The sequence below is a fragment of the Athene noctua genome, chromosome 8, assembly GCF_965140245.1.
Source record: "Athene noctua chromosome 8, bAthNoc1.hap1.1, whole genome shotgun sequence".
NCBI lineage: Eukaryota > Metazoa > Chordata > Aves > Strigiformes > Strigidae > Athene > Athene noctua.
Window position 1 is genome coordinate 19160326 of NC_134044.1, and position 12301 is coordinate 19172626.

A 12301-nucleotide genomic window follows, 5' to 3' on the forward strand; every position below is an offset into this window, starting at 1 on the left:
GTGGGGGGACTTTCCATGGGGGATATGACATCCCATTGCAGCCCCCTTCCCATTCCCCTGTACCCCAAAGTGATGCCCTCAGCCTCGGTTCCTGCCCCTGGCATCAGTGCTGTGCCCAGCCTGGCACAGACTCCCCAGCCCCACCCCCGGGGGTCAGACACCCCTCCTGCCCACCACAGCACCCAGAGCACAACACTGGTGCCACCACATCGTGGACCCACAGGAAACCTCCTGCCAGTGCAGGGGCCAAGCGTGCCCTGGGCCAGTTGTGAGAGCGAGGGTGGTGCCGCCCCCATGCTGGTGCATTGGTGGGTACTGACTCCTGCTCAGCATTGTTGGGGCTGCTGAGCAGCGGGGAAGGGACTGCTCCTCCCAGTGCCCAGCAATGCCCGTGCTGGGGTGCCCAGGCCCAGGGTGATGGGCTGACACCTGTGGGGCTGGCGAGGCCAGCTGCGCCTGCCTGTCTCCCCTTGTGCGGGCGCGGAGGTGCCGGAAGAGAGGGGTGGGAGCGGGTATCCGGTGCCGGCACCCTTCCCCCTCGACACCTGGCACCATCCATCTCCCACTCCGGCCAGCAGCCGGACATCCGCTCGGCCAGGCCAGGCGGGGAGGCAGCCAGGGCCTGGCACTGTGCGAGGGCACCGCGGGCACCGCATGGGGGACCTGCCAGGGCGGCTGGCCCTGCTCGGGGCGCTGGTGCTGTCGGGTGAGTCGGGTCCCGGGGTATTGGGCACAGGGTTGACCCTGTTGCTGGGGGGGGGGTCTGGGTTCCCTCGGTGGGGTCGGCAGGGGGTGATGGTGGCAGGGTCCAAACTGGGCACAAGTGTCCCCAGGGCTGCATTTTGGGTCTTGCCTGGCAGAGTCCCATCACTGAGCATCCTCTGCACTTCTGTCCTGGCTGTGTCACCCTGAGCCATGTCCCTGCCTGGGCTGTATGTGTGTGCCTCTCTGTGTGCGCAGTGACACTGCATCTACGACCGCATGTCCCTGCCTATAGTGGGTCCGTGTGTGCCTCTGACTGTGCACAGCGCCACTGCAGCTGCACCCAAGTGTCTTGTGCCTATGTGTCCCTGTGTGCTGGGTCTGCATCTGTGTGTCCCTCTGTCCATGCCCACGTCCTGTCCCATGGCCACATGTGCCCATGCATCCTTATACTACCCTGTCCTTGCCGAGCATCCCTGTGGGGTGGCACTGGGCCCAGTAACCCCCCCAGCCCCCTCTGGTTTGCCTGACCCCACACCCCCAGGTGGGCTCTGCATGAACCAGGAGGAGCGGCTCATCCACCACCTCTTCGAGGAGAAGGGCTACAACAAAGACATGCGCCCTGTTGTCTCCACCGACCAAGTCGTGGACGTCTACCTGGCCCTCACCCTCTCCAACCTCATCTCGCTGGTGAGCCCCAGCAGGCCGTGTCCCCTGAGGGGTGCCCCCCATCCATGCCTCATCCCCAGGGCTGGCTGGGATGGGGAGAGCCCTTAGGCTGCTGCCCTTGAACCCTGGCTGGTGAGGGTTGGGTGTCCTGGACCGGTGGGGATGGAGCTGGATATGGCCCTGGCATCACACTGCCCCACACTGTTGTTGCAGAAAGAAGTGGACGAGACGCTCACCACCAACGTGTGGCTTGAGCATGTGAGTAGAGACAGGTGTCACTGCGTCAGTTGTGCCCTGAGACATGGGCAATGGGGTGGCCCAGTGTGGTGAGGAGCTGACCTGGGGATCCCCCCTCCAGGGCTGGACTGATTACCGCCTGCAATGGAACAAGTCTGAGTTTGGGGATGTCGAGGTGCTCCGCTTGCCACCAGACATGCTGTGGCTGCCTGAGATAGTCCTGGAGAACAAGTGAGCTGTGCCTCAGTTTCCCCTTTTGAACCCCCTGAGCTGTGCCCAGTTCATGCCCAGACATCCCCGTGCCCCTTGCCGGCCCTGCCATCAACTCAGCTCTCTCCCGGCACAGCAACGATGGGCTCTTCGAGGTCGCCTACTACTGCAACGTCCTCATCTACAACACGGGCAATGTCTACTGGCTGCCGCCCGCCATCTTCCGCAGCGCCTGTCCCATCAATGTTGACTTCTTCCCCTTCGACTGGCAGAACTGCACCCTCAAATTCAGGTGCCGGGGGGCTGGCTGGGGCAGGGCAGGGCAGGGGCGGACAGCAGGGTGTTGCCAGCACCTTCCCCTGCTGTCAGAGCACAGCAAGGTCGGGCTTTGTAGGTGACTTGGTGGCCCAAGTCCATCATGCTGGAGGTCAGGGTGGGTGGGTGGTGGGTGCCAAGCTGTGGGTGCAGCCCCTCACTGCCTGTCCCCCACCATGCACGGACCAGCTCACTGGCGTACAGTGCCCTGGAGATCAACATGCACTTGAAGGAGGAGAGTGACCCGAAGACGGGCAAGTATTACCCAGTGGAATGGATCATCATCGATCCCGAAGGCTTCACAGGTAATGCTGGTGCTCTCTGCCGTGTCCTGTGGCAGCAGGACACCCTGTGTGGGGCTTGGGGGCACCCTGGCATTGGGGCACCCTGCCATGGAGGCACCTGAATACCCGGGGCTTTGGCACCCTAGCACCCATCTCACCAGGCTTGGAGCTACCCAGGCCCAGGATGGGGAGACTGGTGCTGGTGGGGCTGGTGAGTATGGGCATGGCAGGGGTCACCCATGCCATCTGCTGTCCCATGTGCCCTGGCAGAGAATGGGGAATGGGAAATCATCCACCGCCCGGCCCGCAAGAATATCCACCCTGACAACCCCCCCGAGACCAGCGAGCACCAGGACATCACCTTCTACCTCATCATCAAGCGCAAGCCGCTCTTCTACGTCATCAACATTGTCACACCCTGCATCCTCATCGCCTTCATGGCCATCCTCGTCTTCTACCTGCCTGCTGACAGTAAGTGAGCCCCATGGCACCCACACCGGCACAAGGGTCACTCCATGGGGCACCTCCATGTCCCACGCCTGCACCAGGTCCTGAGACATGGGAACACCCCAAGGCCCAGCACAGGGACATCCTGGTACTGGGACACCCCCACCTAGGACACATCATTCCAGCCAGACACCCTGGCAGGGGCACACTTGGGCACAAGATACCCCATGTGGGACCCTGGGGTACCCCCATAATAGAAAACCCTCTATGGGACACTGTATGGCAGGACACTGGAAGGGCAATCCCTGCACTGGGGACGCTGGGAAGGGGACCTGGGGCAGGGTTTGCCCTGAGCTCACCTGCTCTCCAGGTGGTGAGAAGATGACTCTGGTGATCTCGGTGCTCCTGGCCCAGTCCGTCTTTCTCCTGCTCATCTCCCAGCGCCTGCCCGCCACCTCCCACGCCATCCCCCTCATTGGCAAGTGAGTCCTGGGCACCACTGGGTGCAGAGGGGACATCATAGGGTCTCCGCGGTGCTAGAGGGCAGCTCTGCCTGTGTGCAGCCCCTGTGGCAATGCCCCTGCGGTCCATGCTCCCCACAGGTATCTGCTTTTTATCATGCTTCTGGTGACGGCCGTGGTGGTGATCTGCGTTGTGGTCCTCAACTTCCATTTCCGCACCCCCAGCACCCACATCATGTCTGACTGGGTCAAAGAGGTGAGTGGGGTGGTGGGCTGGGTGAACTGGGGGGTACAGGGGTGGCACCACGCCCCACAGAGGGCATGGGAAAGCACAGCCCCGGTGTTGCATCGGGGTGTCCCATCTCTGCCGCTCCAAGGGGTTGCACATCCAGGTTGGGGGCAGAAAGTGGGGACAAGGTGGCACTGCACTGGGGAGGTGGCCAAGCGACCTGACACCCCTTCCCGTGGCCCAGGTCTTCCTGGAGACCCTGCCCCACCTGCTGGGCATGTCCCAGCCGGCCGAGAGCCCGGCGGCCACCCCGTGCATCCGACGCTGCAGCTCGGCCGGCTACATCGCCAAGGCGGAGGAGTACTTCAGCGTCAAGTCCCGCAGCGAGCTCATGTTCGAGAAGCAGTCGGAGCGGCATGGGCTGGTCAGCCGCATCACCCCTGCCCGTGAGCCTCGGACCCTCCGCAGGATGCCGAGAAGGGCAGCGGAGTGGGGGTCTCCAGGGGTGGCATCCCTTGGGAGCCTGTCTCACTGCCTTCCTCACCCCCAGGTTTGGCACCGGCAGGAGCAGATGGAGGCAAGGAGCAGTTGTACGAGCACATAAAACCTGTTGTTGATGGTGCCAACTACATCGTCAAGCACATGCGGGAGAAAAACAGCTACAATGAGGTGGGGACTGTGGGCTCAGGGGGGACAGAAGAGGCTCCCTGTGCCCACTGTGCCCTCCACTGCCCGGCTCCTGGCTCCTTCCCCAGGAGAAGGACAACTGGAACCGTGTGGCCCAGACCCTGGACCGCCTCTGTCTCTTCCTCATCACCCCCACACTGGTGGTGGGCACACTCTGGATCTTCCTCATGGGCATCTACAACCACCCACCACCGCTGCCCTTCGCTGGAGACCCCTATGACTACCAGGAGGAGAACAAGCGCTTCATCTAGCGGGGTGGAGGGGTCCCATGTGTCAGCCCCCCCACTCACCTGCCATGGCTTGAGAAAATAAAGCTGGGTGCTTCTCACCACAAGGTGCTGAGCTGGTGGCTGCTCTCAGTGCCCGCCCCTGGGCACAGTGGCCAACCTGAGCACTGTGTATGTGCCAGGGTGCAGGGAGTGGGTGCTGTTGGGTGTCCTGAGCACGGTGGTCCTCAGCTGTGACTGGAAGGGCTGTTTCCCAGAAGGGATGTGGTGGTACCAGCCCTGCTACCACTGCTGGGCTGGAAAGTCAGGACACGATGGGCTGGGGAAGGGGATGGACCCACCCAGCACAGCACCATCCCCCACAGACACACTGCAGTGGGCAGAGATGCCATCAGTGCCCACAGAACCTCCTGTCCCCTTGGCCCCCCAGCCAGACCCACGTGTCCCCCCCCCGACTCATCCCATCCCACAGTGCCCGGCTGGTGGCCAAGAGTGGTGTCTCCTTCCCTGGCTCTATAGTGGGATACTGGGGCTCCAGTTTCAGGAGGCACAGCTGACATCCCCCCACCGGTCCCGGCCCAGGACAGCTGTCACCTCCTCTCTGCTGAGCCAGGAATCTCGCCCCCTAACCCCCCTACACAGGATCTGGCAGGATTTGGACTCCCAAGGCAAGGATCACTCCCCAGACTGACGTAGTGGGACTTGTCTGCCCCTTCCCCAACCTACACCCCAGGGGCAGCCACCGCCATGGCGGGGACAGGACATGCTGGGGGTGCTTGCAGGGGGGCACCCCTTTTCCATACCCAATGGGTGCCTAGGTTCTGCTGCAGGGAGATGCATCCCTCTGTGGGCGACATGGGGAAACTGAGGCATGGAGCTCATTTTGACCCAATTCCAAACCCCCACAGCACAAAATGCCAGAGAAGCTTCCCAGCAAACTGGCATCACCCTGCCGGCGGGGGGGGGTGTGGGTGGTCACCCGTCCCTCCCCGGCCCCTGTGGCTATTGGGAACAGCTGACGGCAGCAGGGGACAGCTGTCCTGTCCCACCAGGCGCCAGGCCCAGAACACGCCACACGGGCAGCCGAGCGGAGCTGGTCCCTGCACCCCACGGCACCGCCATGCGCTGCCATGGCCTCCTCCTCACCCTCTGCACCCTGGCAGGTAAGGGGTGCTCGTCCCGGGGGGAGGGCTGGGGGGGCACCCACTCCCCTCTCGCCTTTGCCCTTGGGGGTTTGTCACCCATGGGTGTACAGCACTGTGCACCATCCCACTAGGGCATCCTCATGCTGGCAGCCCACTGTCCCCACGTCCTGCCCTGGAGAGGTCCCTGGGGCGAGCAGGGTTGGGGATGTGGGGGACACAACCCCACACCCCACCCCGCTTGCACACTGGGACGCTGATACACACCTTCAGGCATGCACAGCCGTGTGTGCACACCCACAAAAACACACACACGGGCATCCCCTCCCCATGGACACCCCGTGCCCCCCACCCCCCTGCTACTGGCAGGTCCCAGGGGTATCAGTGGCCCCGCCCTCCCCACCCCGGGGTGCCCCCATGGCATGTGCCCTCCACAGGCGTGGGCTGCAGGAACCAGGAGGAGAAACTGCTCCAAGAACTCATGACTAATTACAACCGGAACCTGCGCCCGGCTCTGCATGGGGACCAGATCATTGACGTCACCCTCAAGCTCACCCTCACCAACCTCATCTCCCTGGTGAGAGACTCCCCTGGTCCCCACAGCGAGACAGGATTTGCCCCCACATGTGGGGCAGCGGGCAGGGCGCTAAAGCTGTCTCCACTCTTTTTTCCTTGCTAGAACGAGCGGGAGGAGACTCTCACCACTAACGTCTGGATTGAGATGGTGAGACCCCTCACCTCCAACCAGGAACCCCCTGGGGCACATTTGCATCTCAGGGTGGCATCCCGTGGAGGGATGGCACCATAACCTGCACCCCCTTTTGTGGGTGCCCCCAGCTGAGCCCATTTTGGACGCAGCACAGGAGAGGCAGCTCACAAGCTGCCCTGCCTTGGGGAGCACCATGATTCTCCCTTTTTGCTCCCCTTCCCCCAGCAATGGTCTGATTATCGCCTGCGGTGGGACCCTGAGAAATATGACAACATCCAGCAGCTGCGGGTGCCCTCCACCATGGTCTGGCTGCCTGACATTGTCCTGGAGAACAAGTAGGTGGTGGGTCAAGAGGGACATATCCTCACACAGAGGGTGGCAGCTGCCCCCCAGGCATGGTTTGGGACTGAGCCTATCTTTTCACCCCCAGCATTGATGGGACGTTCGAAATCACCCTCTACGCCAACGTGCTGGTGTCCCCCGATGGCAGCATCTACTGGCTGCCCCCCGCCATCTACCGCAGCGCCTGTGCCATCCATGTCACCTACTTCCCCTTCGACTGGCAGAACTGCACCATGGTCTTCCAGTGAGCACTGGCTGGGCACGCGTGGGCACCACAGCGGGTCCTCCTGGGACACAAGGGATTGGCGTGGAATGTCCACTTTTGCCCTGGGGCAATGAGCCCCGGGGCATACAAGTGCCACCTACTCGTCCCCTGGCACATCCTCGGTGGCAGGAGGCACCTTGGCCAAGCTAAACACCTCAAAGTAGAGCTGGAGGTGACTGGCGTGACCCCATGCCACACTGGGGCCCTTTGCTCATCCAACCTGCGGCATGCCAGCCTGTGCCACCCCCTCGTCCCTCCGCAGGTCCCAGACGTACAGCGCCAATGAGATCAACCTGCTGCTGACTGTGGAGGAAGGCCAGACCGTGGAGTGGATCTTCATCGACCCCGAGGCTTTCACAGGTAACACTGCGGCCACCCCCACGGCACAAGAGCATCCAGCCACAGGAGGCACCCAACAGGCCCAGTGCTACACCGGTGGCTGCCAAAAGCAGGGCTGTGGGGACTGTTAGCAGCTCCTGCCACTACATGGGCACTTAAGTTATTAGTGGAAGAGGGAGTGTGGGAGAGATTTGTTTTTCTAACCCCCCCTATTTTGGGTCTCTCACTGCCTGGCAGCCGCTCCCGGAGAGCACCGCTCCTGGGAGCTTGATTGATGCTGGGAACGTAGCTGTCACGGCCAAACGATGACGTTTTCCATCACATTTTAATTGCATATTGAAGGAACAAAATGCTTTTCGGGCAGTGAGATTTATTTTTTCATTACCGGCCCGGGCTGCGATCTTGACTGGGAAAAAATCTATCGCTCCCGCAGACAGCGGGGGAAAACAGCGTGCCGTCACCCAGCGTCACGCTCGGCTTCCCCCCACCGTGCCCTGGGGGCAGGGAGATGAGGGGACCCCAGCCCCACATGTAACACCCTGGGAGCCCCCAAGGTGTGGGGCCCACGCCAATCACCAGCCCTGCCCTTCCCCCTCCCCGGGCCGGGGGCTGGCAGCCCCAGTGCCTCCAGCGGGGCAGTGGGACTCACGGCACCACCTCACGGCAGAGAACGGTGAATGGGCCATCAAGCACCGCCCTGCGCGGAAGATCATCAATTCTGAGCACTTCACCCCAGACGATACCCAGTACCAGCAGGTCATCTTCTACCTCATCATCCAGCGCAAGCCGCTCTTCTACATCATCAACATCATCGTGCCCTGCGTCCTCATCTCCGCCATGGCCGTGCTGGTCTACTTTCTGCCCGCCAAAGGTATGCGCTGGGGTCATGCCCATGGGGGGCAGCGACAAGCAAAGGGCTCATTGTCCCCTCTGTGCTTGGGGATCACCTTACACCCGCTCCTGTGATATTGGGGCAGGGGGTTGTGAATTTCCAGGTACCCCACGGTTAAAGCTTCATGGCAGGACCTGGACAGTTCAGCTTTGGGGTGGGGGCCAAAGGAGGGCAATGCACACACCACTGCTCCATGCCAACCTCTGCCTTCCCCCCTCCTTGGCAGCGGGTGGGCAGAAATGCACCGTCTCCATCAATGTCCTCCTGGCCCAGACCGTCTTCCTCTTCCTCATTGCCCAGAAGGTGCCCGAGACCTCCCAGGCTGTGCCTCTCATCGGGAAGTGAGTGACACACGGGGACGGGGGTGCCAGCCCTGTAGGGCTCTCTGGGTGCTGCGCAGCAGCCAGTGCCCAGGGACAGGACCCTGGCACAGAAATAACCCCCCAGCCCAGGTGGGGCTGACACAGGGCTACCACGTGCTCGTGTCCCACTGCCAGTCCCCAGTTTCCAGCCCAGGAGGGCACTGAGAAGGACCTTACATGCCCAGAGCTTGTGATCCAGCAGCCCCACGTGAGGCCCCCTGCTCCCTTCCCAGGTACCTGACCTTCCTCATGGTGGTGACGGTGGTGATTGTGGTGAACGCTGTCATCGTCCTCAACATCTCTCTGAGAACACCCAACACTCACTCCATGTCCCAGAGAGTGCGCCAGGTACCTGCTGCTGCCCCCCTACCCTTTATAAATGGGGAATGGGGTGGGTATTTGGGGACTGAGGCCATGTCCCTCACAGAGGCAGGGTGGCGGGCACAAAGAGAGACCCCCCCAGATGTCCCCAAGGGACCACACTGTGCCACCAAACCCTCCAAACTCTGGGGAGCAGTAGGTGCCAACAAACCCAGAATCCCGGTGGCACAGGGGTACCCCATGGGGACTCTCCAGGCAATGCAAGGGGACTTGATCACACCTATTGGGTGCCCTGGGTGGTGTGGGGGGGTCAGGTCCCCGCGGGTGACACTGTGTCCAGGTGTGCCTGCACCTCCTGCCCCGCTACCTGGGCATGCATATGCCAGAGGAGACTCCGGGGCCACCGCAAGCCATACGGAGACGCAGCTCCCTGGGGCTCATGGTGAAAGCCGATGAGTACATGCTCTGGAAAGCCCGGACTGAGCTGCTCTTTGAGAAGCAGAAGGAGAGGGATGGGCTGATGAAAACTGTGCTGGAGAAGATTGGTGAGTGCCCCCGGGGGGTTGGCACCTCCCTGCAAGGCTGGGCGATGTGCCAGGCAGTCAGGCGCTCACTGGTACCTGCTGTGCTGGCTTCACTGCCTGTAGGACGTGGCCTGGAGAGTGGCAGTGCCCAGGACTTCTGCCAGAGCCTGGAGGAGGCAGGCCCCGATATCCGCGCCTGCGTGGATGCCTGCAACCACATTGCCAACGCCACGAGGGAGCAGAACGACTTCAGCAGTGTGAGTCAGGGCCGGGGTGGGGAGAGGGACCCACGTAGCGGGGCAGCAGGGACAGCCCTCACACCCCTCCTCGTGCCACCGGCAGGAGAGTGAAGAGTGGATCCTGGTGGGACGGGTGATAGACCGTGTCTGCTTCTTCATCATGGCCTCCCTCTTCATGTGTGGCACCGTGGGCATCTTCCTCATGGCTCACTTCAACCAGGCGCCCGACCTGCCCTTCCCCGGGGACCCTAAGCAGTACCTGCCGCAGTGATGCCCGCAGGCGCCCTCCAGCCCTCCTGCTGCCAGGACCACCAGAGCCAGGGGCTGGGCATCCCCAAACCAGCCTGCCTGGCCGAGATCCCTGCCAACACAGCAGCTCCTGGTGCCGAGCACAGCACTGGTGGAGAACTGGGAGTGGCGGGGCCCTGCCACCCCCCAGAAGTGGTGGTGATGGGGAAGGGGTGAACACGGGGGGCCACGCTGTGCTGAAAGCAGAAGTAAAGCCTGTGGCAGTCTTGCAAGCCTCTGTGGCATCATTGCTGTGTACCCACTGATGGGGGGCACACAGTCCTGTCCCAGCACCCCACAAGGGTGCTGAGAGACAAGGGGGGACTGAAGCAGAGTCAGGCATCTGATGGGCTGTGCACCAGCGCTGGCAGCAAGAGCAATGTTACTCCACTGCAAATTCACAGCTTCAAGCCCAGGGCAAACAGGGCTCCTGGCATCCCTTGCCATGGCAATGCTGGTAATGGGGCAGGAACCATGGATACAGCCCCCCCCCATCCTGGGGCAGCAATGGAGCCATGGATGGGACTAGGGGCAGGCAATTCCTCCCTTTGTTTATGCCCTGGCCATGGCTCTTGGGGGCAGCTCAAGTGCTGTCCCTGCTCCCTAGCAAGTAGCTTGTGGTGGGAAGACCCTGGGCCACCAGGCACCCAAACCCTCTCAGGGATGGGTGACCCTTTACACCCACCCTCCTATAAGCATCATTACATGACTCCCTTCCTCCCCCACCAGCCCTCCTCACCCCACTGGATCATTTCTGTCAAACATGGCCCCTTCCCCCCATCCCAGTGACACCGCATTCCCCTGTGCCCCTCACTGACCTCTGGGGCCCCCACGGCTTTGTCCCTGCTGGCGGGGGACATGCGGGAGGTCAGCCCGGGAGCAGTGGCGTGCAGCGTCTGCTTCTCTGTGGTCCAGCTCACACCACCTGCACCCGGGTCCAGGACATGCTGTGTCTCCATCAGTCTCACTGTCCCAGCACCGGCTGCCTCTGCTGCTGCTGGGAGAAAACCAGCTGGTTACTGCCCGCAACTGGCTCCTGGCACTGCCTGACAGAGGTGAGGGCACTGGTCGTGGCCCAGAGTCACCCTCACCTGTGCCAGCCTGCCCATACTCTCTACAAGGTGGCTTTTCTTGCCCCATCTCTGGGAGGTGCATGATGTCCACAGTGCTGAGACCAGGTGGATCTGGCACTCCAGGCTGGCACCCTGAAGCAGGCAGGGCTGGGGGTGCCCAGAGGAGCCCACCAAGCACACAGCGCCCTGCCTGGGTCCAGTGTCCTGTCCCTTTGCCTGGGTCATCTTCCATGGGGGCAGCCCCGTGGCCATGATGCGGGTGAGGTCCAGGGGCACTGTGCTCCTGGGCACAGCCTCCCTGCTGGTGAGTGACAGCCCTGCACAGCACTCAGGCCCCCCCCCCAGCCACCCCCTGGCCACATCCTCTACCCAGTGCCACAGTGGCTGAAGGGACAAGCTGCCCTGGCCAAGTGTCCCCAGTCCTGTGAGAGCCAGGAGCCGCCATAAGCTGTCCATACCATAGCACCAGGCATGGCCCCAGCTCCTGGGCTCTCCTTCCCCAAGAAAGTGCAGAATTAACAAGCTCCAGTCTGCCTTTGCCTGGCCTTTCCTTTGGGAGAGGGCAGGGGGGCTCTGAACAGGGTCAGGTACTGTTACCCACTTCTGCCCACTCCGCAGAGCTGCTGCTTCTTCCAGGTGAGCTCAGTGCCCAGCATGTCCATCCAGCACAGCTGGAAAGGGATGAGCTTTTCCAGCCTGCCAGGGGCATGCAACTGAGACCACATCCCCAGGCAGCAGTTTCACCCGCCCTCCAGAGGTCCCTGGGGTTTATCACCACACCAGAGACAAGGACAAAACCAAAAGCAGTAGCCAGGATGTCACAAGTCTTGCAGGATCTGGCAGAAGAACATATTGCAGGTCAGCTTATCCAGAGCTAGCAGGGTGCTTGGGGAAGTGCGGTGAGAGAGGGGGAGCACCCCCAGCCCAGCATCAGCCCCTCACCCCATCAAGCAGCACTAAGACAGGGCATCATCATCCTCCAAGCATCCCTCAACTGCTCCCCTCCAAAACTGGGGTCTCCTTTCTCTCTGTGGGCTGGGAAGCAGGTTTCCTCCTCAGCTCCAGCTCAGAGACACCCAGCGCACCCCCAACACCACCCCCTGAGCGCCCCAGCCCAGTCATCAGCCCCCACTTGACCAGCAGTAGCCAGAGACACCCAGGGCCCATGAGCCCACCACAGCCCAGCACCCCCTTGGGAAAGGGGTTCAAAGCCCTGCCAGTTTCCCCAGAGACCACTGTGCAGGGATCTGAAGAAGGTTAAAGGTGGACAAAGCCTTCAGGATAGGGAGAGCAGGGAAGGTCACGACTCCACAGATTTGGGGCTCTCACAGCTCCAG

General features: G+C 62.2%; 2 protein-coding genes across 3 annotated transcripts; both read left to right on the plus strand.

The window, feature by feature from the left end:
- The first annotated feature begins 654 nt into the window (after positions 1 to 654).
- CHRND (cholinergic receptor nicotinic delta subunit) lies at positions 655 to 4504 on the plus strand. 2 transcript variants are annotated; one of them, XM_074912084.1, is made up of 12 exons: positions 655 to 706; positions 1247 to 1392; positions 1585 to 1629; positions 1730 to 1839; positions 1955 to 2110; positions 2323 to 2438; positions 2688 to 2888; positions 3235 to 3346; positions 3467 to 3581; positions 3799 to 4000; positions 4105 to 4223; positions 4310 to 4504. In XM_074912084.1, the coding sequence occupies exons 1-12, from the start codon at positions 655 to 657 to the stop codon at positions 4490 to 4492; spliced, it is 1557 nt and encodes a 518-aa protein (XP_074768185.1). In that variant the 3' UTR covers positions 4493 to 4504. The 2 variants fall into 2 exon arrangements, with proteins under 2 accessions (XP_074768185.1, XP_074768186.1); XM_074912085.1 differs by lacking the exons at positions 655 to 706; positions 1585 to 1629 and having other exon boundaries at positions 1258 to 1392.
- Positions 4505 to 5382: 878 nt separating this feature from the next.
- On the plus strand, positions 5383 to 9978 carry CHRNG (cholinergic receptor nicotinic gamma subunit). The gene is given in 14 exon segments (XM_074912111.1): positions 5383 to 5442; positions 5444 to 5539; positions 5541 to 5631; positions 6048 to 6187; positions 6290 to 6334; positions 6545 to 6654; positions 6750 to 6905; positions 7189 to 7286; positions 7933 to 8136; positions 8384 to 8498; positions 8753 to 8867; positions 9181 to 9385; positions 9488 to 9621; positions 9707 to 9978. Coding segments are annotated over 14 exon segments (1737 nt in total). The 3' UTR covers positions 9875 to 9978.
- Positions 9979 to 12301: the final 2323 nt, after the last annotated feature.

Coding starts and splice junctions, on each gene's coding strand:
- CHRND (XM_074912084.1), top strand. CDS start 655: ATGGGGGACCTGCCAGGGCGGCTGGCCCTGCTCGGGGCGCTGGTGCTG. Junction 2,889..3,234: donor CTTCTACCTGCCTGCTGACA/GTAAGTGAGCCC, acceptor CCTGCTCTCCAG/GTGGTGAGAAGATGACTCTG. Junction 3,582..3,798: donor TGTCTGACTGGGTCAAAGAG/GTGAGTGGGGTG, acceptor CCCGTGGCCCAG/GTCTTCCTGGAGACCCTGCC.